The sequence below is a fragment of the Centropristis striata genome, chromosome 6, assembly GCF_030273125.1.
Source record: "Centropristis striata isolate RG_2023a ecotype Rhode Island chromosome 6, C.striata_1.0, whole genome shotgun sequence".
NCBI classification, from domain to species: Eukaryota; Metazoa; Chordata; class Actinopteri; order Perciformes; family Serranidae; genus Centropristis; species Centropristis striata.
This window is the reverse complement of record NC_081522.1, coordinates 27,738,690-27,765,003: the sequence shown is the minus strand read 5'-3', so window position 1 is coordinate 27,765,003 and position 26,314 is coordinate 27,738,690. Positions and strand designations below refer to the sequence as shown.

The window sequence follows — 26,314 nt, the reverse complement described above, 5'->3', positions numbered from 1 at the left end:
ATTCAGACCCCTTTACATTCTGCACACTTTCTTGAGCTATGGAATTTTAAATGTATTTATATTTTTTTTGCAAAAAGGGTAGAATATATTGAATTCAAATTTTTGGCAATAAAGTCTGCTTTTTTAAAATGTGCAAAAATAAATTATTAACAAATACATTTTTTTTTATGTACAATGTAAAGCCATAAACTAAGTTCAAAAATCAAAAACTGACGGGGTCTGCAATATGTGTAATTAGGAGCTTCTTACTGTGATTACTTGATTGATTGCTGTTCTAACGCAACAATTTCTTTATGCAGGGCAACTATATAAAATCCAGGTTTTACTTATTCAGTTGTGAAAAGGGAGCCTTCTACTTTTATAGGACAAATAACTGATCACACACATGAGCAGGAAATCCTGTTTGCACTACCTTTTGTTTAATGGACATCTGACACTGAGAAGGTTATTATAAAAGTCTCCAAAAGTTACTTCAAAAATAAATAATAGAAATTAAGTTAATTTAATAATTAAGTGTAAAAAAAAAAAAAGGTTCTATATCTAGGTAAATTCCTTTCTGATTTAATTTTTAACACTATCTGGGGTCAAGGTAACTTTTATTATTTATCATTAAAACTGCTCTATGGTTTTTGTATGATGGTAAAAATTGCTGCCATATTTTTTTATTTTAATTGATATTTTATGACTTTACAGAATTATCTCTATTATAAAATCCCACCACTGGAAGCTCCACATATGGGTACATTTCTATTTAAGTCAAGTGGGCTGCTGCTTCTGTCTGGAGAATCACATGAAATTGGGCTAGAATGGGTTATGTAATATGAATTGTTGATCAATACTTGATGGAAGAATTGTATTAAATTAATATCATTAAATTAGGGGTGTGCCATATCGTATCGTTCACGATAATACCGGTATATTTTTTTTATGGGTAAAAAAATGCATATCACGATATTGGCAACATGCCCTACTTCTTGACAAAGTGGCGTAAGGATTTCCTATTAATTACCTAGACCTTGGCGGCCCGCCAGAGTCTCTTGTGCTGCTCTAACGTCACATTTCAAGCTACTGAAAGTATATCTACACTATTCATAACATAAAGTTATTTTGCGTTGTGTCTCTGCTCAGCAGAGTGTCTGTCACCCGTCAGTCAGTCAAAACCCCGACCCTCCTCTCTGTCCTCCTCCGAGACATGCGCACGCATTCACACACGCGCACTGAATATACGGAGCTGCCCTCCCACTGCGCTTCAAAACAAGCACCTACCTATCTGTAATGTATCAGTCCCGTCACCTCTCTCTCTCTCTCTCTCTGTGCGTCTGCGGGTGCGTGAGCCGATCTAAGTACTATCAACCTGTCCTGTCAGAGGTCCAAACGGTCCAAACACACTGTTGCATTGTGCCGTTCGTTAGCCGCGAGCTAACATTAGCTAACAATTAAAGTTGTTTTAATCACAAAAAGCTACTATTACTTCCTGTCGCTTCACAAATGCAGCTTTCAAAATAAGAGCACAGAATCCACCACAGAAATTACAAGAAGACTGTCAAAATAAGATGCCTTAAATAAAACATAGAAGAACCTTTATTCTCCTTTACAATAATTAATTAAAATAGGCAATGATGTGTTTGTGAGGTGTTTGCTCACATTTAGCTCTCAAAGTGGACGAGATTGATCACATTGTACTATAAAATGTACAAAATTTTCTCCCAGGGGGCCCCGGACTACGGAGCCCCCCAGGGGACACGGGAAAAAAAAAAAGATGGGTGAAAAAAAAAAAAAATGATGGGTGAAAAAAAAAAAAGGACGGACTTTTGCGAGATCCCGAGTTACTTTTGCGAGATCCCGAGATAGTTTTGCGAGATCCCGAGTTAGTTTTGCGAGATCCCGAGATACTTTTGCGAGATCCCGAGATACTTTTGCGAGATCCCGAGATACTGATGAAAGAAGAGGAGCAATGGAGGAGCGATATTCGCCTATTTTCCGGCCTTCTAACTGGAATAGCGTCACGAAAACCGCACCAATTTGCCCCAGGATGGTTTTATTTTGTACAGAAAACTAAGACTGACATTTCACAGGCTTGATCAACTCCCCAAAATCAGCGAGTCTGGCGAAAGATTAAAGTAACCGGGCCGAATATATGTCCTAGTGCCCAACGGCAGCCAGAGTGCTTAGGGACCGTCGCAAAAGTGCAACGTCTTTCTTTTCTATTTTTAATAACTCACTGGAAATTCATCTAATAAACATCAAACGACTTCTGATGTGTTCATGAACTCACTGTGGACTTCCCACACCCTTTATTTTCAATACACACCTTTTCAATTCCTTTTATTCAGTGTGTACAATATTTAAGCCTTTTATTTTGTAATAGCTCTCTTGTTTTTATAGATAGCCTATCAACACCAAACCACTTCTGATGTGTTCATGAATTCATTGTGGATTCCCCACATCCTTTATTGTCGTAAAACAAACACTTTAAATTTCAGATACCATTCCTTCCAGTGTGTCACCAATCATAAGACATCTGTAAGACAATGAATAAAAATGTAATTTACGTATTTAATTACTGTGCAGCCCAATTTATATATGACTATGTTCAACAAAAGACAAAGACTGCTCTTAGTATTTTAACTCCTCACTATTGCTTGCTATAGTTGTTCTCGATTTTCTGTTTTGGAAAGCATCACGAGCTGATGGTCAAGTACAGATGCATACTTGTGGCTGTAGTAATCATATTTTTGCTTATTCACTTTGCTTTAACAGCTTGCAATTAATGCTAAACTACCTGAAAGGTTGTATGTGTCATGCTTGAATGACAATTTGCATGCTTGACCTGAATTAACAGCAGCAATTTTGAAGAAAAAGAACAGTGAAGTCAAAATAAAAAATGAGAAATGTAAAGAAATGAATGATGTCTAAGAATCTTGTAAGGGTTTTAAAGGAAAGCAAGAAGCTGTGGAAGCTTCATAGTGAGTTCATGAACACATCAGAAGTGTTTTGAAGTCGATATGTAGAAAAACAAGTGAGTTATTAAAAAATAAAAGCCTTAAGTATGAATAGAATATACACGCTTATTGCTCCTTATATCTAAACAACTTGTAAAGGTTTTGCTTGAAACTAAAGGGTTGTGACTGATTCAAACAGCTATCAAATAAGAAAGGCCTTATATATGAAAGAACTATACACACATATTACTTGTGCCTTTAAAAAAGGGGGTTTATTGAAAATAAAGGGTTGTGGGAAATCCACAATGAGTTCATGAACACATCAGAAGTGGTTTAGTGTTGATATCTATAAAATCAAGTGAGCTATTACAAAAGAAAAGCCTAAGATGTGAAATAATTATATATACTGATTACTTATGCCTTTTAAAAAAATTGAAAGAGTTTTTAATGACAATAAAGGATGTGGGGAATCCACAATGAATTCATGAACACATCAGAAGTGGTTTGGTGTTGATAGGCTATCTATAAAAACAAGAGAGCTATTACAAAATAAAAGGCTTAAATATTGTACACACTGAATAAAAGGAATTGAAAAGGTGTGTATTGAAAATAAAGGGTGTGGGAACTCCACAGTGAGTTCATGAACACATCAGAAGTCGTTTGGTGTTTATTAGATGAATTTCCAGTGAGTTATTAAAAATAGAAAAGAAAGACGTTGCACTTTTGCGACGGTCCCTAAGCACTCTGGCTGCCGTTGGGCACTAGGACATATATTCGGCCCGGTTACTTTAATCTTTCGCCAGACTCGCTGATTTTGGGGAGTTGATCAAGCCTGTGAAATGTCAGTCTTAGTTTTCTGTACAAAATAAAACCATCCTGGGGCAAATTGGTGCGGTTTTCGTGACGCTATTCCAGTTAGAAGGCCGGAAAATAGGCGAATATCGCTCCTCCATTGCTCCTCTTCTTTCGTCAGTATCTCGGGATCTCGCAAAAGTATCTCGGGATCTCGCAAAAGTATCTCGGGATCTCGCAAAACTAACTCGGGATCTCGCAAAACTATCTCGGGATCTCGCAAAAGTAACTCGGGATCTCGCAAAAGTCCGTCCTTTTTTTTTTTTTTCACCCATCATTTTTTTTTTTTTTTCACCCATCTTTTTTTTCCCCCCGTGTCCCCTGGGGGGCTCCGTACCGGACCCCCTAGAAGGTTATTTTTTATTATTATTCGCTAATACTCGAGTAAGTAATTTTTTTTGTATTTGGCAACTGTTGGGATTTGCAATTTACACTACATTTAGATTTATGATTGATTTTGATTTTGTTGTACAATTTTTATTTATTTATATGGACTAAAAAATAATTTTCTATATATTTTTCAGTATTTTTGATATCGTCAAGAATATCGTTATCGCGATAATACTCTGAAATATCGTGATAATCTTTTAGGGCCATATCGCCCACCCCTACATTAAATAAATTTAAGTAGAATGTTTAGACATTTTCATGAAAGGTAATAAAAACTATCAGGTTTTTTTTTTTAGATAGTATGCAATATGGAGGGTTAATGCATATAAGTGAGTCTAGTTGGTGAGAAAACAAAACCCAGAGATAGTATAAAAAGAATACAGAAGTTATAATAAATATGCATAATTCTCTTCATTCAGTTTCTAAGTGAATCTGGGTCCTCTGTAGTTTTATAATAGGGACTGGAAAATGATTTTCCTTTGAACTCAAGGACTGGACTCTAATTGCATCCATAAATGAACTCATACACATCTCTCTGCTGTCCCATTGAGAGATGCTCTCAGCTCTCTCAGCAGGAGAGACAAATAATCAAGGAAAACACTTCCAAAAAAAAAAAAAAAAAGACACCTAACAGCTGTTAAAACTTGGAGGATATTTGTGAGCCACCTTGGACATTGCTCAAAGTATCCCTGATATTGTCAGTGTATCATGGAGTCTGCATCATAGCAAACAAGGACACTCAGTCCAATGGCTTAAAAAAGCTTCAGACATGCTTTCTCTCTGTTGAGTCTGATTCAGGATGACTAGCAACAAAGAAAAAGAGAACTGGAAGAAAGCGGCGGTTGAGAAAGATACAGCGAGCAGAATCCTCTCTCTCTGTAACTCTTTTACTCTCAGGGATTAAGAATAGGAAAGGCATCTTCCTGCATAGCTAGCTAGCTACCTAGCTTTTAAAAAAAGTACAATATAGAGAGCAAACAACGTCACATATTTTTGTAGGCCAACCTGGCCTAGCATCTCGATGGGGTCTATTGAGAATTCCCCTATGGGATTTTTGCATTGGATTTTGGATCACTGCAGAAAATAAGCTCTGGGACAAACAAGTTTCCGTTGCTGACGCATTTATGCAGCTGACTGAAGTAAAAAGCCGATGATATATACTTGAATGTCACTACCATTATGTTTCAGATGGTCTCCGACAAGCTGGCAAATTCGTAGCCTAATACATTTTTTTTAACATAATTAACAATCTAGAAGAGTTTGCATGAGCACTGAAAAACAGGACTAGAGGCTGTGAGGCGGACTAGTGAGAGAGTTCCCGTCCGTGTCCGTTGTGATGACGTTAGATGTCCCCGACATCTACTGTAGTCTCATTTAGCCACTTGTTAGCGAATGCCTTTTAAGGACACGTAAAAACTCCAAAATTCACAAGTGAGGGTGTTTACTAACATATTTTTTGACGTACAACAAAACAAAAGTGAACATCTCTTCAGCTTGTGTTAACCACATACCTTATTTCAGGCATCTAACCAAAAAAACAATTCAAAATCTGCATTGAGTTTGAGAGGTTAGACCCCATGGCGCTGAAATGCTAACTTACTTCCGGGTTCAAGAACTGATTGCTGTGGTACGTATAGTAAAAATACTTTCGTCCTGACTGGAACTCCACCTTGTGTGTTTAAAATAACTTTTAGACTTTCTTTAGAGAGGGCACGTTCTGTATGCAGGAAGAGCAATGTGAAAGCAGACTGGATGAGGCAGTGACAGCACAATGAATTTCATGTAGAGAATTGTTTCCGGTTTTAATGATTTGAATTTGATCGTATGCACTTTATAACATCCTGGGTCACATGCATCCAATGAATCTTTTGAAATTTACTTTTGTTTTTTTCTTGAACTTTAGCCTATATTGAGAAAATGTGATAGTTTTTCCTTCTCATTTAGCATTCTGAATAAACACAGTCTGTCCTCCCTGGGGAGCCAGGTTTGTCTGTGCCAGCGTTTTTCACAGGCAAAGCTGTGTTCACTGTTCACTGAGTCTGAGTCCTTCTCTCTCTCTCTCTCTCTCTTCCATCTCTAGATGTATCGGTGAGCCTGTTGTCCCTGCTGGTGACCACCTGTGGTTTGGCTCTCTTCAGTGTCTCCCTCTTTGTTTCATGGAAGTTATGCTGGGTGCCACTGAGTGGTCGCTTCCTCCCAGATGTTCTCAAGGGGGCGCACTTCCTGGGAGGAGACCAACAGCCCGTCCTCACAGAGGTAAGGAGGAGAAGCTCAGATTCAATCAACATCTTTAATTTCCTAATGTAAACTGAGCAAAGATAAAAGTATAATCCATACTATTTAAAATTGTTATATGTTTTCTTTCCGAATGGGGACCGTCACAAACTAATTCAACAACAGCTTCCACCTGATACCACCTCCATCTCTTTTGTACGAATCATAATTTTTAACACCCAGTTTGAGAGCTATCGCATGGCTATCATATGGATTACAAGGGTCCTGCTCTAGTAGGTTCAGGAGGCTACTGTCAGCTTATGAAATGGGCTGCTATATTAACAACCACAGTGTACCCATTTCAGCTCCACTCATTAAGTCCAGCAGATTGCCAGTCCAAAAGGCACAATCAATATCTAAATGGCATGGTGAGCTAGACTATAGGTCGTAGAGGCCACTTTTTATAGCCATTATTGCGAAGTGAAAAGTGAAGCCAATGCAGAAGTGCCTTTGACATGTATTTTTTCTAATGGCCAGCAGGAGGTGAAAGTCCAATTGCAAAATTACCTATTTATCGTTTAATTTATTATCTCAGTAAACATTCTCCAAATTAGTTTTTGATCTCAATCACAAGTTTGAACTCTTTTTCAACACAGCATGATGGTTATTTTGTAAATGATGGTCCCATGTAGTGTAAAATTAGATGATAAAGCAAGGTATGCTTTAGGGTGGGGCTACCTTGACAGGTTGACACGTTGCTACCCCAGTACACTGTGTCTATTGGTCTTCGAACTTTTACCCTTTCAGAGTGTCTTTGACTTGATCAAATGTAACTGGAACATTCTGGTCACTTAAAAATGTCTTGTTCAGTGTTTGGTTGGACTGAAAGACACTCTATTGAGATGGCTGTTTGTTCGCCCCTAGCTAACCAAGCGAGCTAACTAGAAATGGCGTTAGCTGATGAAAGTGTCGTCTCGGCTCCCAATCTGTGCTGCGCATGCGTTGGTTACAAAAACACAATATGTCCACAAACCAGTTGCTGACATCACAGTGACTTTGTCCATCATATTTACACAGTATGTGACTATTGCATAAATATGCAATAGTCACATACTGTGTAAATATGATGCATTGCTGTAACTTTCACAGAAGCTGAGCGCCTTATAGCATTAGCCAGAAAAGCAGAATATAGCAACCCTGTCAAAATTATATTTGACTTTTTTTTGTTATGTTGTTAGTTTTTTTCAACTCCTCAAGACACCCAACCCAGTTTCCCATCCTAAATTAGAATTTTTTTAAGGATGTAACTGTAAACTGAGGTGTCACTGTAAACACTGTCTGCTTTATAGGTGGACGGGGAGGAAAGGGAGTACAGCGAGGATGGCTGTGTGAAGGAGCCTTCAGGACCCCTCTCGGCTGTGATTGTCCCAGAGTCAGGCCTAAAGATAAGCCACACGTCACCCGACATCCCACTGGAGGCCCAGACCAAGGTGGAGAAAAACCAGGTCCACACTCTGGCAAGGGACAGGGTCCAGAGACAGATTACTGAGCCTACCTCATCTGTACGGTAGGTACACGTTCATCCACAAAGCAACTGTTCAACTTTTCCTTTTTGTCAGATTAAACACAAACTCACACAGTTACACAGCCACAGAGACCTAGATCTCTGAGTTCAGAGAATCCTTTTCACAAAGCTGACAGCATATAAAACATCAGGCTTAAGGAAACACAACACGCTTCAGCTGTTGCCTCACAGCAACAAAGACTCAACAAAGAAGTATAGTCAGTCAAAATGGTTTGAATGTTAATATGGGTCTAACTCCACTTTGTTACAGGCACAACTCCATCCGTCGTCAGATGAACTTGTCCAATCCAGATTTCAACCCTGCTCAGTTCCAGCGCCAAGAGTCACTGTCTGGTTTGGGCCGAATCAAACCAGAACTCTACAAGCAGCGATCGCTGGACGCTGAAGATGGTCGTCGCACCGACAGCTGTGGGCGTCTCCTGTTCGTCCTGAAGTTTGACTTTGACCTGGAGCAGCTGATCGTGAAGATCCACAAGGCCCAGGACCTTCCCGCCAAGGACTTCTCAGGGACCTCTGATCCTTACGTCAAGATCTACCTGCTGCCTGACCGCAAAACCAAGCACCAGACCAAGGTGCATCGCAAGACACTCAAACCAGTGTTTGATGAGGTGTTTCTGTTTCCTGTGGCGTACACCGAGCTGACGAGCCGTAAACTGCACTTCAGCGTCTACGACTTTGACAGGTTCTCTCGCCATGACTTGATTGGTCAAGTGGTGGTGGACAACTTCCTGGATCTTGCCGACTTTCCCCGGGAGACAAAACTGTGCCGGGAAATACAATATGTAACCTCGGTGAGATACCAACTTTTATCCATTTCCTTAAATTTTATCACTGTATCTTCTTTTACTCCTTTGCATCATTGATCCTACATTTCTAAGTAAATATTTCCATTTGTTACCTAGGTACCATGGTAGGTTTTCAAAAAGTAAGCAACTGACTAAAATGTTGCAGCATGTTTGCAGTTGCATACATGTGTAGTTCTATTAGACCAGCAGTATCAATGCCAGTTTAAATCCCATGTCCTTTCTTCAGTTTGGCCAGAATCTGCTGAAACAATAAAAAAAAACACTGTAAAATGCTGTCTTAACAGGGGGAAGGGGATATATCAATCAACTTGTATCTAATTTCCCCTCCAAGTGGAACTCATCTGTGGTTTCAAGAGGCAGAGACATAGAAATATACTTAGACACTGTTAATGTTTAATGAAAGCAGTAGGAAACACTTGGGGGTAGTGACCCAGATCTACACTGACATACGACTGGGGTTGGTTTGACAGAGATACAGCGACACTGTCTATACTCCATTATTCACTTGGATAAATCTACATCATTGTTGCACTGAGTAACTCAGTAAGAAAGTTAGATCCTCCTGTGAGGGAATTCCTCATAGTTCTTCAGTCTTATAGAGTCAGGATGTGAGTGAGTCTGGTGTGTTTGGGATCTTCTTTTCCGGTTTTCGGAAAGGGTCAGTGGACACTATGATGAGTTTATAAGCATGGTCTGTAACGAGTATTGTGTGAACCCAAATGCAGTACAAACAAGGCCCAGAAACGAAGGTCAGTTAATGGTTTTATTAACTGCAATCCGGCAAACACACAGTTCAATGGCTTGGCAGGTGGCTTGGTCAGGACGGGCAAAAGTTCATAAACCAGAAGGCAGGCAGTCCAGGCAAACAATCCGAAGGGGGGCAGGCAGAACTCGTAGTCAGGAACAAAGGGTAGAGGTAATTTACCAGGCGGCAGGCAGAACAGGCAGGTCGAAGTCAGGCAGGGTCTGAACCGGGAAGACAGGCAGATGAACGCTGGAAAGTCTCGCATGGCAAAGAACAATCTGGCACTGAGTGAGTGTGAGGCTGGAGAATATATACTGAGCAGGCAGGAGGGGCTGATTGGTGAGTGAGGGCAGGTGTGTGATTAGTGAGTGTGAGCAGGTGTGTGTGATCAGTGAGTGGAAGCAGGTGTGTGATCAGTGACTGAGAGTGGGTGTGGTAATCAGTCAATGGGTGTGGTGAGAGTAGAGCAGTGGAAAATTACTGAGTCCATGGGGAAAGGCTGGAGCAGACTATGACATGGTCACAATAATCAGCTTATAGAATGACAAAATAATTAGAATTCATGTAAAAATTGTATAGTTGACGGGTGCTATGAGCAAGATTTCCTTCTCAATATTCAACTGATAACATTTTCATCAAGTGTAGCTAATGAGATACCACTCAACAGGGATAAAAATCCACCTAAGATGAACTCAGACTATTCTGTTTATTCGGACAAGATAGTTAACATTGTAACTATTTTGTCAACCGTACACAGTAACAGTCTTTTATAAAGCTGGCACACACTGAAAAAGAGTGTAATGGAAATTGGTTAAAGGAGGGGGCTTGGTAGCAGCAGTATATATGCTTCCTGAATGCAGGTTAAGGCTCTATATGCTTCTCTGAACAGGGGGATTAACCTACCTAAAAATAGGTCCAGATTTAAATTAAAGATGGAAATCAGGAACAACTTTACTGATCCAAATCACTTCAGTCCCTTTTTCATCAAGCTATCATGTGTCTGTTCACGACAAGTTTAAAAGCTCAGTCACCTACTATTTAAAAATTGTCAGATTATGATTGTGTATGTGGCTCTTGCTGTCTTTTAAGGAAGTAATGTATAAACTTTTGAGAGGAGCTCAGCTGCTAAAAACTACTGATTCAGTCAGTGCCAATGGTTTAGTTAGAAGATTAGTAGAAGGTTTATTCATACACGAACAGTTCTGAGTAAAAACTGTGTCAATCTCTTATGTTACAATTTTTATGTAATTTTCTGCGCTTAGGGGTTCTCTGACTTTAGCCTATAATGCAGTGCCCTGTTATGGGCAACTAAAGTACTGTTACGGTTTGGTTCATAACTAGCGCAGGACGCAGAGAAATCTGATGCAAGCAAAAGAAAATTTATTTACAACAAGAAACAAGAATACTCAAAGCCGCCACAAAGGCGGACAACAAAAGCGAGCCTGGGACAACAGGAGGTCCTGAACGGGTGAGAAAAACTGATGGTTAGAGTTACGCATCAAAACAACTGACAAACTTGTCACAGAGAGTGGCTGCAGCACAATTTACGGATCACGACATGGAATGGTCTGGCACTGGAGCACTGGAACCACAGGGTTTAAGTATGGCAGGTAATGAATGATGAGTGGAGACAGCTAAGTGCCTGGCTCAGGTGCCCTGATGAGCGAAGGCGGGGAATAACTTGGAGGAGTCAAACGCGCACACACACACACACACACACACACACACCCACACACACACACACACACACACACACACAAACACACACACAGGCACACCCACAGACAGAAAGACATAAGGGAAATTACTGGACAGACTGGGATCCTAACAAGTACAGTCCTAAGTAAGGATGTGAATAATGAATCGATGATCGATAAGAACTTGGTCCATCATGTGGAATTTTGAATCGATCTGTGTATTTTTTAGTTTTAATTTGATCTATTACTGTGTATCAGTACTCACTGAACTGAAACACGGTCGGGCGTTCAGTTCTGCGGCAGTACGTGAATAAGCCAGTGAGCTGAGAATTAAGTTGGATAAAGCTACAGTTTGCAAACTGAAAGTTGCAATAACAATTATAAAACACACAGAAATACAAGAGTATTAATTTGAGCAAAACTAGCTTACTGTATCAAACCTTGCTAGCATGAATACTGTTTAATTTGATCCAAAACTTATTTAAACACAAAACACACTTAAATATGCAAGATTACTGTGAAAATAAACCTCATGCCTCTTCAGGGGCAAAACATAAAACATTGAACTCCTTGATGTTATCGTTACAGTATCACCTCACTTGCGTTAGTTTGACGCTCGACAGGATCAAGTCTCTTTTTGTCCTTTTAAAATAAAAGCATAGATTATGAAACAGGCTTTGGCATAGTACTGTATATATATCTTTTATTTCACCCATGTACACATGTTTTTTACATACTGGAGTATGTATAAAAACATAGTGATCAATCGATTAATTGATCGTTACTGTTATAGATAATCAAGTTGGTAGGTTACTTCCTAGCCTTAAGTCCTAAGTATTTCAACTCAGGTCACAGATACGCTTCTATTTCAAATAATATAGCCTTCTACCCAGGCCAGGTACTGGCTCACCTTACGCTTTATATACAGAACCACATCTTGAATGTGGATTCTGACACTGCCAAAACATGTATTATGTACCTTAATACTGTGCCAAAAACATAGGGAAAAGCATGATGAGATGGGCATTATTTGCGTTATGTTTTAACCATTACCACTCACACCCCTTTTACCTTAACAGCTGCTAAGGTCCGTAACCTGCCAGCTAACCTGTTAGCTGATTTTTAGTGTTTTGGTATATTCATCTACTCAGACACCTCTACCACATCCAAGCATTAGTCCATTGTGTACAGATCAAGGTTAATAACCTCTACAAGGATACTTAACTTTGACTAGACTCAGCAGAAATCATTGCAGTTGTTCACAAAAACATGCAACCTTGTCCATAAACAACTCTGTATGCAGCTATTTAAATAACAGCAAAGAGCTGACAACACATTTTCCAATACAAAATAAAAACATGAGTGTTTGAGTGTATCACTTAAAGTCAATAGGGGGGTTCTTATTCAGTTATGTGTCTCTAAAGCATCATCATGAAGATTTACTTCCTCACAGGAACCATCTCCACCTTTGGTTGTGTGTTTATGTGTTATTTTGTACTAATAGTATAGTAGATTTAACACTTTGCTGTGTTCTTTTGCATTTATTATTCAGCCTTGGAAGAGACTAATTCCCTTGTGTCTAACCGAGATTTTCAGCTTGGTTTGTTTGTCAGCAGAATTATGGAATAACTACTGGCCTGATTTTCCTGAAACTGAAGGGTGTAGGCTAAACTCAGGAAGAACCTAACAAGTGTTGGAGGAGATACAAATCACGGGGCAAAATATTTTTCATTTATGTAAACATTGACAGATAGGGTATGTCCGTGGCCTTTCTAGTCAAAACATAACCCTTAATATAATAAAAAAGAAAGGATGCTCAAGTGAGTCAAGAATAAAGATACATGGTTCAGCTAAATATTGAGGCTGTAAACTATTTACATAAAGAATAAGGTCAGCTCTCTCGAATGCTAATTTAATGAATGTTCCTCGTGCTTTCTCTTTGTTGAATTGCTTTGACGGAGGAATGAAAATAACAGTCCTTGTCCTTGCTAAAAGAGCTTCTGTCCCAGTGAGGGCAGTACATTTTTCATTTCAACCACAGTAACTGTTGTTGCTGGGGTGGTGTTATTTCCCAGTGGGCCTACTAAGATGTACATTTGGTATATACAGTCTAAAATGTGATGATTGGTTCTGTGCTCCTTCTACCTAAATGGTCACCAAGAAGCTCCTAATGGTATCAATAATAAATTAGCTTTAATATATGTCCTTTGTACCTTCACAATTTCAAAATAAAGCTGTAGTTCATTTTATTACCTCCCCCTAATCATTACAACGTGAAGATACTGCTTTCAATAGATAGGCATTTCTTAATTTATATTTATAGATATTTACAAAACTATAAGCACATCTTTGAATATCTTCCTGTCACTTCTTTTGCAAAGAAACCCATGATAATTGTTAAAAGGACTAGAATATCACTGAATGGGACAGGGCATTATGCAGGGTTTAAGAAATACAGAGGCCCCAACACCCACCCCTGTTCAAAATCGATTTCCCTGCATTGTAAGATGTTTGGGGCAAAAAATGTTTGTGTGTGTGTGTGTGTGTGTGTGTGTGTGTGTGTGTGTGTGTGTGTAGGAGATCAGCCCTGAAACAAAGAGCAGAGGAGGCTGCAGTGTGAAATAAACAACACCAAAACGAAGAAAAGTTCAATTTAAAAAAACCTGTTAATGTCAGAGCTTGTCAATAATACAATAATAATTTTGACAATTTTAATAATTTTGACATGTTGAATACAGAGTACCAAGTAGTTTAAAACCATCATACAAATGTATTGCAGTAAAAATAATGCCTTTCTGTCCACCCCTGTCAAAGAACTATCTGTCGACAAGATCATTCACTTCAACACTCACTTAAACCCACACAAGCAAAGATGGCGATCAGAAAAGAAAGTCAGTAATCTTCAAATCTACATATCAGAAAAAAAAATACCAAATTCCAGCTTGATGGCATCATTGGTGGGGACAACCATTCAAGCGTTTCAGGAACCTACCCCTTGTGCCTGAAGTGTGACCATGAATCAGCCTGGATTTTGGGATAGACTTTCAAACTTAAATTGACAACACAGCTGCTCCTCATCATGTAATTAAGTTCAAAGCCAGAAAATGATTGTTAGTTAGGTCAACACTCCAGCAGCTCTGACCCTTGTGGGATAATACTTCCAACTCTCAACACACACACACACACACACATGCGCGCGCGGTTTAACAAATATTGTTTTAACACTTTCCAGCATTCTCAGCTAAATAAGGTCAGTATAAATGGGTTAGAACCTCCTCTGAGGCATCCAACTTGTGAACTATAGCTGTCCTGTCTCCTGTGTTCAAGGAGTCCACTTCTAAATATAATACCTTATTAATCATCCATTTACCCAACACCCTGCAATCAGTATCAGTAAGCTCGCCTCCGACGAATTGCTGCATCCAAAATGTGATAGAGGTAATTACAGATCCTTCTCTGTATCTCTACATATCCTGTACATTTGGTGGAAAGACTCCTGTAAGTTTATTAGAGCTGTCAGGGCAGCTTGAAGGTCCGACGCATGGAAATAACGCCGGGATTCCACTGGATGCGTAACGACTCCGACAGGGGTCTGTCCGCAACGGCTGCGTATCTACGCAGTCCGTCAACACCAACCGGATCCGTCTGTGTCGGAGCTGTTGCGGACAGCAGAGTCCCGAGGACGCACGAGATCTCGCAAATTCACGCCTAATCAATTGATATAACTGGAAGATAATCAACATCTCCTCGTTAATGACTGGAGACAAATCCAGCGACTCCGTCTTAACGAGCGCTAACGAGGTCGGCCGGCTTGTTAACGAGCCGGCCGACCTCGTTAGCGAACCCGAGGTATTTTATTTTGAAAATATACCGGTGTTTTATTTTGTGTCTGTGCAAGATTTCCTGTCCCGAACGATCTGTTCTGTGCTGAATTTATGCGTCGTGCTCCGTCGTCCGACAAAAATAGAAGCTCTGCGCAAGTGTTGCGAGGGCTGTCGGATGGCCATGCGTCGTCGGACTCATTACGCAGTGGATCTGCAGTCGGTGGAATCTCACACATTGATTATAATGGGTGCGTAACGGCTCCGACGACGGATCTGCAGCCGTTACGCATCCAGTGGAATCCAGGCGTCATCCCACGTTTGTTTATTTCCCTGTACTGGAGCATGTATGTGACGTAAACACATACGTGACGTGAGCAGATCTGAGCAGAGTTTTGCGTCTTGTCAGTGTAGGCGGACACGCTACGGCGGAGCGTATTTAACTTTTCCACTTTGGAAGGTGGTTTCAGATTTTTGCGTCTGCCGTAGCCCCCAAAACGCCGTCACCGTTTAAACGAAAGGCACTTCCGATAAAATATTTTGTCGTTTTTACCCGCAAGCGTCTTCGTGTAAACGGGGCCATAGTTAACCTAAAAAATGATAAGGAATTTGAACTAATTGAAATACATACACATATACTTTTTTCTGTTCCAATTGTATGTACTTTTAAAGGGACTTACTCTTATCAACATAGGAGTGGACAAATCAATATTAATGCAAATGTATGTAGATTTGTTGTTGGAAATCAATTAACACCACAGTAGTTCGAAGGCAACATATGTATTCACAGAACTGGAGTTATAGTCAGTAACTATTACTTTGAACTGCTGGTGGTCTAACTAATGTTCCGCCGCCCCAAGGCAACTGTGATTGTGTTCGTGTGAAGTTTACCTTTGATATAATAGTGGTTACTTCATGCAAACCCTCATTCCCGACAATGTCAATTATCTTGCCACAAGCTAGTTGTTTCAGGCCTGTCTACATTTGCTATGTGCTTGGCTAGAATAGGGTATTTAAGACTAGATTTACCACGGTGCAGTGGTGGAATGTAACTCAAGTACTGTACTTAAGTACAAGTTTGAGGTACTTGTACTTTACCTGAGTATTTCCACATTCAAATATTGTATTTTTTACTCCACTACATTTAGCTGACAGCTTAACATAAAAACATGATCAATTTAAAGTGATTACACATGTTTATAAATTAAACCACATAATAGTATAAAGTAAGCATTTATGTAAGCAGTAAAACGCTGCTTACATAAATGCACCAGAAATAATAATCTAGTAATTTATATAGAACATATAAAACAATCTGAGTGGGCCCATTCTGCATAACGAGTACTTTTACTTTTGAAACTGTAAGAACATCTTGATGCTGATACTTACATACTTTTACTTAAGTAAGTTTTGAATGCCGGACTTCTACTTTTAGTGGAGTCATTTCACAGTGTGGTACTAATACTTTTACTGAAGTAAAGGATTTGAATACTTCTTCCACCACTGGCTAGAATAGGTTATCAAAGTAGTTGTTTTTGTTGTCAGACCCACCATTCCAACAATACTAAAATATATTTTACAAATCTGCTGGCAAATTTGGGCGTTCCAAGGGTTAATAAGTCAAAACATTTAGAGACATCAAAACAAATTTCCCATAACCACATAATTATTGTGTTAACTTTGGTAGCCTTAAAAATATGTAGTTTGACATAGTGAGTTACATGATGTGATGATTAGATCATGCTAATACTAGTTGGCTTTGGTGTCTATTGAATTTAAGTAAAGCTGCCTCTTACAGTCAGAAAAAGTTGTTTCTCTGATTTTGTTTCTCTCTGTGAAATTTAATGCAAAACACCAAAACCAGTCTATGCATTTACATGCACAGATACATCAAATGACTGACCAAAGCTCTAGATGTGCTACTTAAATTATGATCACATGGATATAGACCACAACTTGGCTACGATATCAGACTAAGTTATTTACAGTATGTGATTACAGTTTGTGTTGCTTTGATCTGATTTGTGCTTGCACCTGTGTGTGAGTGTCTGTGGTTTTGCATCTGTAAGGGAGATCTAAAGAAATATGATGTTTCAAATCTCTCTCTCTCTCTCTCTCTCTCTCCCTCTCACTGTCCCCACCAGAACTAGGCTACCTCCCTTGGGATAACAAGGAGGGACCCTACGCTGGTCCAGTCTGCGTGCATTAATCATGGCTCCTGGCACAGAGAGAGTCTCTAGCCGTTCCTCGCCATATGCACTGGACATATATTTCTGAGCTGAATGCTCATAGAAATTAAATTAGAATTATATTTATAGAAAAATAAATTGTTCCTGTGTCGGTCACTCCAGCACTGACACAGTCTTCTTGTGGATTACTTTTAGATATTTTGATTAGTGTTTACAGTTTTGAAATCCCTTTTGTGAGTTTTTAAAAAACTCCTACCTTAAGCTACCCATGTCTAGACTCTTCTTCCGTGTGGACTTATGTTGAAACCACACCTTACACACACCATTACTTACTGAAACAGTAGTCCGGATCACCAGATGTAGACTGTTGGCATAAGCCTGCCAATGGCCACCTCTCCTCCCCTTCCACTATCTCCGCTATCTATTTTGGAGGAGTACCAGTGTTGCACCCTCAGCTTGACACCTCCTAAGACAGTTGTTGGTGTAAAAAAAACGTGCTAAAAAAACTGCTAGCAGTGGTGGAATATAACTTAGGTACTTGTACTTTACTTGAGTATTTCCATTTTATGTAACTTTATACTTCTACTTCACTACATTTTAGGAAAATATTGTACTTTTTACTCGAGTACATTTAGCTGCCAGCTTTAGTAAATTTTCAGGTCGAGATTTAACATAAAAAACATGATCAAGTGATTTGACATTTTTTAAATGAAACCTCATAGCAATATATTAAGTAATTAAAATGAGCCTTACCTTGAGTGAATTCAAACACTGCTTACATAAATGCATCACTAATAATAATCCAATAATATATTTGGAATATATAAAACAATCTGAGTGGCTCCATTCTGCAAAACAAGTACTTTTACTTTTGATACTTTAATTACATTTTGATGCTGATACTTTTGCACTTTTACTTCAGTAAGTTTTGAATGCAGGACTTTTACTTGTAGTGGAGTAATTTCACGGTGTGGTATAATTACTTATTATTATTTTTTACAAAAGTAAGGGATCTGAATACTTCTTCCTTCACCGCCTGCTAGAGACCTTTTTCTCGTACTGACAAAGTGCTCTTGAGATAAGTCTGGCTATACAAGATGACAAAAACATTAAATACTTGCCTGGAAACAACATGTCCCTTTGCCGGCTCAGGAACCAAACCTAACTTAAAACCTTGCTTAAAAAGACCCATGATGCTTCTGTGGCATTTAAAAGACAGGACAAATGATTACGTTATATAAATGGGATCATAGTTCTTATTTTCATAGACAAAGGCCTTATAGAGTAGGTCTGTCTAAGTTCCCTTAGAAGCTCCACAAAAAGGCCTATTCACATGAGCAATTCAAACAGCTATATTTTCAGGCAAAATTAATTCACTTTAATGAAATTGCCACAATTATTGGATTTAATTTTTCATTTTTTATGTTAAATATTTCCACTATTGACCAATAAGAAAGTGTTTGACAGAGTGCTTGTGGGAAAAGTTCAACATGTAGGAAGCTATCGTACCTATTATAACTGTAACTGTCTTCCATCGGACACCGTTCAATGTTTTTATCCCTGATCGGACACATCTGCAATTACATGTCTAATTACAATATGAAAGTAACTCACTTGGGCTACACTCAGCTTTCGTGTTGGTAACGATGATTGTTTTTTATGTGGCTTACCCAGAAACAACCAATTTCCCCTAAAAAAAATCATCAGCCCCCATTGTTGTACAGTGAAGAGATCCAGGTGTCCAATTTGGGATTCAGATAGCACACAGCTGATTCGCCAGCGTTAGCGTCCTTTTGCTGACTCTGGTAAACCCAAGGCTAATGTACATGGTTATAAGGGTATACAGTTTCAAAAGATAAGAAGTAAGCCTCTAGTTTCACACCACTTAATTAATTGGAAACATAACATGATCATTTATAATCGTAATTAATGTGAATTTTGATAGAATGTTAGCCAAAAGTTGTCCGATGTAGGATACAGTGATGCTAGTTGAGTATTCATTTTTAATTATCCCTCCACTGTAGGAGTATAAACTGCTCTGCAAAAGAACAATATTAAACAGACAGGAATGAGAATAACACAAATATGTGTTTTTAATAAGCTGTGTGAGCTTATTGTCCTGGAGCAACAAATTTGATAAGCTGGCAAATGACAGTTAGCAGCTAGCAAGCTTGTTAGCTCAGGGAGCTTTTTGTTGAATAAAACTACTAAATATACAATCCAAAACACAAAGCACAAAGACAAAGGCCAGAAAATAATGTTATTGATAAGCACTATCTTGGCTTGCTTAGCAGTTAGCTTCGAGTGGCTACAGTAGTTTAACTAGCCTTGCGAGTAGTTACTGTAGCACATCACCAAGAGTACAGGATAACATATTTTACATGGAAACATGGATGAACATCAAGATGTCAATTAGCTTTTACACTAACTTTGCAGCTAAGGTGTATTTTAAAGTCGATTTTATTTGTATTTCCGGGTTTAACCACTATTTTGAAGCATTTTTATTTCATGTCTTCTACAGATAGTGGGAAGTTGGCTTTATGAGTCCTTGGAGAGTTAGTGGTTGTTTGTATTTTTGAACTCATAGTGAAAATAAAGCAGCATAATCAGAGGAAACTCCCCAGACTCACTGCTGAAATGCCCAGTCCTTGTTATGAACCTCCCAGTAATCCATGCCTAAATGTGCAATCGATCAACAGACCACTTAAATGCATCGTGTCCTGAGATGTTAACATTTGTATATATTGAATATATGCCAATGGATGGTTCCCTCGTGTATTGCTCTATCGGTGTAGTATTTAGTGATTCTGGAGCGTCAAGAGTCTTCCTCACTTTTCTGCTGGGTAGGTTCAATTAGCTATTGGACATCTATCACATTATTACATGCATACTGTATGTCTTCTTTCTCCTCCGCTGTGTATTATTCAGAGACAAAGAAGACATTGAAGAGCTCAGAGACACTGTAGCTCCTACAGTCCCAGTCGATACTATTGACTGCAGTCTGGGTGGCCTGTAATTAGGGCCTTGATAAATGGGGTCAGTATGTGAATATACAGTGTGTGTGTATGCGTGTGGTTAATTCAGTAAAGGAGGTTCCTATTTCGCAACAATGACAAATGGTACCATATAACAAGCACTTCCCATGTGCCCGTAGGGATTAAGTGAGAAATATGATTCCCTAGATGCTTATGGTCAACTGAGTCAGTAAACTACTGGAAATATTACAGAGGCAACCATTAAACACACAGCATTTTCTTTAGTCTTTGGTATGATAAGCCTCAGTTTCTCTGCCATTACTCCATCATGTTTCTATTTTCTATGCACTTTATAACTTTATTTTTATTTCACTTTCTTGCCAAGAGTCATGCCTATGTTCTAAGTAGGCCACTGTGTGAGCTAGAGCCAGGAGGCGATTTGCTTAACATAAATACTGGAAGCAAGGAAAAAGGGGTAAACTCACCTCCAACTCTCACTTTCATTTTTGATCTTTAAAAATAACCAAGCCAGGTGTTTACATCTTCCCCCAGTCTTTATTCTCACCTAACTGCCTTCTGGCTTCATATTTAGTGCACATGCATGAGAGTGGTGTCTTCTAGTCTAAGGGAAAAACTGCTGCTTGTGATGGAGACAGTTCAAAACAAATGTGCTCGGGGGGAAACCCTTCAAGCACATTATCAAGTGGATAGCCAACGTTAGATGTTATTTACCAGTCTTAAAGCAGTTTGAGTGAGTTGAGCATCAAATCTCCTCTCTTTATACGCCAAGAGCTGTCTCCAGTGGTGGAAAGTCACACCAATGTTTACTCTTTTTCTGCTTCTTTTATTTTTTTTGCTTTCTTGTCTTTGCCACCTAATGTGTTTTCTCACCGGGAGCAGGTGATTGACATGACAAGTCCTCAGGGCAGCTTTACTTCTTGGTCCTCTCATGTTGGACTGACTATAGGCCCTTTTCACAGCGGCCATTTTAACAGGTAAACACAGGTGTAATTAATAATAATTGTTAATGCTGGCTGTGACACACTGAATCACACTTGTGTTTACCTTGCTATGACAGACTAGACAGGCATGTGATACATGGTTAGCATGCTAATTTCAGCCTGTTCTCCCGCCAAAAACATCAATACAGGTCATGTGTACAGGCAGCAAAAAAACAGCGATATTGACGTATTTCACCGACCGCTGCAATGCGTCCGTCGCCATCTTGCTGATGTAGTAGCAATTGACGGCGAAGCGAATTTAAAAGGACAGATTTCCATCTATGGTTGGAGGTTGGGGTGGTGAATGGGTTGAACAAAACAAAAGCAAGCCATTTCTGACCAAAGTTACGTTGTTTACAGAAGTTACGTGAATCTTGTTTATGAACATAACTTACTTTTTTTGCGTAATTTGTGGCTGTCACGTGACCCTTGTAAGTACTTCACTTCTGGCATTTACGTACATTTATTTACTGTTTAAACTGTTTAAACACCTTACCAGGAAGATTTTTGCTCTCGGCCTAGGTCACTGGTTTTACAACATAAATCCAGCCTTTTTTACAATGTACATATGTGCTGTGAAACGCAAGCAGCAATATGTACCTGCATGTCGTAATGAGTGGTGCTGACAGATGACTTCTTCTGCCGTTTAGGTTGGAGAACTTGTTGCTTATTTCAGTAGATATCTCAGCAGCACAATACATTGATGTCTTTGACATAATGTAAAAGCTATTATCTCTTTACATTCTGTTCATAATGTTTATTTTTTCAAATGTTTTAAACTGAATTGTCTTTAAAAGTCAACATGACTTTTCCATCTACCTTACCTATCTCCCACCATACAGCACTGTGCAAAACCTTGAAATTTTCATTTTTTTCATTTCAAGTTGTCTATGACATTCCCAATTGACTTTCAATCATGGGGTTAGGGTTTATCATTGTGTCAGAGCATTAGGGTAATTATGTTTCTGACTTAATGAAGTGCTCTATGCAGGATCAGTGAGAACTTGTTGGAAGACAACTTTTGACATACAACCCAATCCTTTCTTGGCTACTTTGGTACCAGTTGTGGAATGTAATTAATTACATTTACTGAAGTACTGTACTTCAGTAAAATGTTTAGGTACTTGTACTTTACTTGAGTATTTCCATTTTATGTAACTTTATACTTCTACTCCACAACATTTTGAGGTAAATTTAAATAAATATTTAACATAAAAAACATGATCAATTTAAAGTGGTTCGACATTTTTGTTGAAATTCAAGCCCATAACAGTATTTTAAGAAGATAACATGAATTATTATTGTAGTTTTTACTCAACTACATTTAGCTGCCAGCTTTAGTTACTTTTCAGATCAAAATTTAACATAAAAAACATGATCACATTAAAGCGAAGGGACATTTTTTTATTTAACCTCATAGCAGTATATTTAGTGGTTAAAATAAGCCCTATCTTGACAAAATTCAAGTGCTGCTTAAATAAATGCATCAAAAATAATAATTCAATAATATATTTGGAATATATAAAACAATCTGAGTGGGTCCATTCTGCATAAAGAGTACTCTTACTTTTGATGTACATTTTGATGCTGATACTTGTAGTTTTACTTCAGTAAGTTTTGAATGCAGGACTTTTACTTGCAGTGGAGTAATTTCACAGTGTGGTATTGATACTTTTACTTTAGTAAGGGATCTGAATACTTTTTTCACCACTGTGTGCATGTTTGTATATAATATATAAAACAATAGATGCACAGTTAGTTAATTGATGAGACTTTGAATTTTTCTTTGAAAGCAGCAACAAATTCAGTCTCACGTCTTTTTGTAGCACACACAGTTTTGTGTGTAATTGTCTCACTATTCTTTACTGCGAGTTATGAAGGATCATTAAGCCTAACCTGATTCTGCCAGTGGGTATTCATCTATACAGCTAAAGTTCAGCCTGGGCAGTGATTTATTTACTTCCACCATGTTCAGCCAGGCAGATATATTATGATGTTGATTGGCCCTCGTGTAACAGAATCTCCGATGTTTAAGTGAGCTGAACAAACTCTCATGCCTGTCCTTACACTCTAGTACTGACTGTGTTCATTTGGGTACTTCTGTTATTCAAACTCCATTATTAAAATAGTTGTTTCATAATATTACAGCATTTCTCTAACAACTAAGTACAGTTTTATTTAGAACATAGACCCCACTGTACATTGCATAGATCTGCAGACGTTATGCACACGTTACATTACAGCAAAGGGTGTGTGCATGTGTATATATATATGTAATAACATGAGACAACTTACATCTAATTTATCCTCTTGTCCAATCACCAACAGTATCAAGCTTTCTGCTCTCAGCATATCCACCATTACTCTCTCTCTCTCTCTGTTGCTGTTCAACGTAATATTTTGAACAGCTTAGCATGCTAATTTTACACACAGTGTCATCAACACGTTTGTTTGACTAGTTATGTACTAGTAGTGATAATACTAGTTGACAGGAACCTGTTAAATCTGGTTTGGGTCTCATCTAACATAGCTAGACAATCCTTAGTTAGCTCATGTTTGCTAGCTAGCGGCTTACCTCGGAGCAGACAATTGTCAGAAAAATGTGTGTCTTTCGATCTTCAAGATAGGAAGTTGGGAGTTGGGTCTCCCACACTGTTTAATACACAGCCAGCAACGCTCCTCTTGTTTTTTAAATTTGGGAAAAGGGAAAAAAACCCAACTCATCCTGCTAAACTCTTAGGATACCTGGTGTCAGACCGTTTCACTATTTTGCTCAGAGCAGGAGCAATCGGGGGAGGAGTTTTGCAAACGGTCAATTTTCTTCCACTGTTCTCTTACTGGAGCTGCACCCTGCTGGCCATTGAAAAGAATGCAGGTATAAGGCACTTCTGCATTGGCTTCACTTTTCAGGCCTGGAAGTGGCTGCTTGGAAAGACACTTTCCCAAACTGTCTGCCATGGTCTAATTTGTTAAAGGTATCACTTAATTTCATAGTTACGCATGTTAAAGATAAGACATTCTTCATAAGCCACAGGAATACACATACACATACAAAAAAGAAAGAGGAGGAACGATTGAGAAAGAGAGGAGAGAGATTATTAAAGACACAGCAAGAGAGAGGCTTGTAGATAAAGCCTCGCTGCTCCTGAGGGTGGAAGGTGCTAGTATTATAATTGGAGAAGATGGACTGTCCACACTCTCTCTGTTCTTTATTGGAGTGCTTTAAAGCACCATTCTAATTTCATTGAGCGAGCACAAGTGACCATAATCCTGACCGCAGGCTTGATTTGAGGGCTCAGAAGAGAAGTGAGCGGCACTCAACAGTCTGAAACCTTAAGTGTGTGATGGGAGGAGGATATCACATTATCTGCCAAGAGCTGAAGGCTTTGCCACCGTTTGTGGGAGTGCCTGCTTGTTTGTGAATGTCAGTGTGTGGTTTCTTGTACTTGTGCCAAAAACATATTTATGTTACACCTTGAAGGGCCTCATAAGCCGTACATCATTAACCCTTAAGGCTCAAAGTCCCGCTGATGATGCAGTGTCAGAGGTGGATTCTGCCTCAACAGCTCCTGTGATGAATCAGCTCATCACACAGTTAGTATGTCACCAATCCCCTGAATAACTCTGTGTGTGTATGTGAATGTGTGTATGCAAATGTGTGTTTGTGCTGTGTTTGTGTTTGTGTGCATATGTTTGAGCATATGTGTGTTTTCCCGCTTGCAGATGTTGACATCGAGATGAATTAACTCATTTTGTTAAATTTAATTTTCAGTGAGCAAAAGACCCAGAGCAGTACCACCCTAGTGTGTGTGTGTGTGAGTGTGTGTGTGTGTGTGTGTGAGTGTGGCTTCCCAAACTCCAATAAGTCTTAATCAGCATCAGAAGCAACACATATTGATCTCTAAGTAATACAATGATTTTCCAGTATAACCAGTGCATTTGACCTTTACCTCTGCTTTCTATCTAATTGGTCGCGTCTGACAAAGACAAAGTGGAAAATCACTAATATCTTGTGTATTAATCAATGACTGGTCCGAATGCATTAAGACACGTTCGATAGTTGTGTTTTCTTACTTGGCCACTGTGTCGGTTTCAGCATAAAGCAGCTGAAGAGTAGACAGAAAGAGTTTTTGTTATACTAGAAGAGCTATAATTTAATTTAATGACCTGTATTCACAGAGCTGTAACTGTTGAAACCAGCTCGCATTTAAAATGCCTTGTGTTGTGATTAAGTATCCAAAATTTAGTTAAAATTTTCCCTTTTCACTGTGTATTTTTGATTGTCTAACAGGGAGCTCTTTGTCCGCGCAATGTGTGTGAGAAAGCGTAAAACTAGAAATGAGAGTTTCCCACGTAAGCAACCTTGTGAGAGCTTGTGTCTCATAAACGCACCACTCACTTTCACACCATCACACGTTATTTTCAGATGTGTTAATTGGGAATAGAGCTTGGCATGTGCATGACTGTGGATAAGTTGTGAAAACAGGGATGTTCTCACAGGAAGACAAGAGTAGTTCAACCTGACGGCAGAGCCCACAAATTAAAATGATTGAGCAATGCAACAAATACAATTTAAATGCTCAACACATGACATTCCTGTAATACAAAACATGGTGATTAATGATGCGTCATCCCGTTGCTGATTTAACTTAAAAGCATAGCATGTTTTTTTTCTCCAGGATGTGTCACTGGCATGATCCTTATCTGAGGTGTAAAGACTTGGGTAACATATTATAATGTGCCTTCTGTTGAATCTACCCATTGAACAATTCATGTTGAAAGAATTTGACTTAATCATTACTACAACGCAACTAAAGCTTATGTGATTTAAGCACTTAACCTTAATCCTTAGCCAAGTTATCAAGCTTGAAATTGCAAATCCATGTATTATCCTTCTTGATAACTGGCAAGCTAAGGGCTTGATTCTTAATGTGAGTCTGTCTGTTTGGATTTTCTCGAGCTGTGTTGCCAACATCTGTTTTAGCTTGTGTAGTAGGCTAGTTAATATTTTTCATAGCGTCCCTTCCTGACATTTCATCGGGATCCAATATGTAAATCCTTTCAGCCAGTTTTTCAATTGAAAACTGTACAAAGACT

At 38.9% G+C, this 26,314-nt stretch overlaps 1 protein-coding gene across 1 annotated transcript in view; it reads left to right on the top strand.

Moving 5' to 3' along the window:
• syt9b (synaptotagmin IXb) overlaps positions 1-26,314 on the top strand; it is a 75,018-nt gene that overhangs the window by 20,053 nt on the left and 28,651 nt on the right. The window contains exons 2-4 of the mRNA XM_059334885.1: positions 6,265-6,440; positions 7,748-7,965; positions 8,234-8,774. Coding sequence (XP_059190868.1) covers positions 6,265-6,440; positions 7,748-7,965; positions 8,234-8,774 — 935 coding nt within the window. The remainder of the gene's footprint in view (positions 1-6,264; positions 6,441-7,747; positions 7,966-8,233; positions 8,775-26,314) is intronic.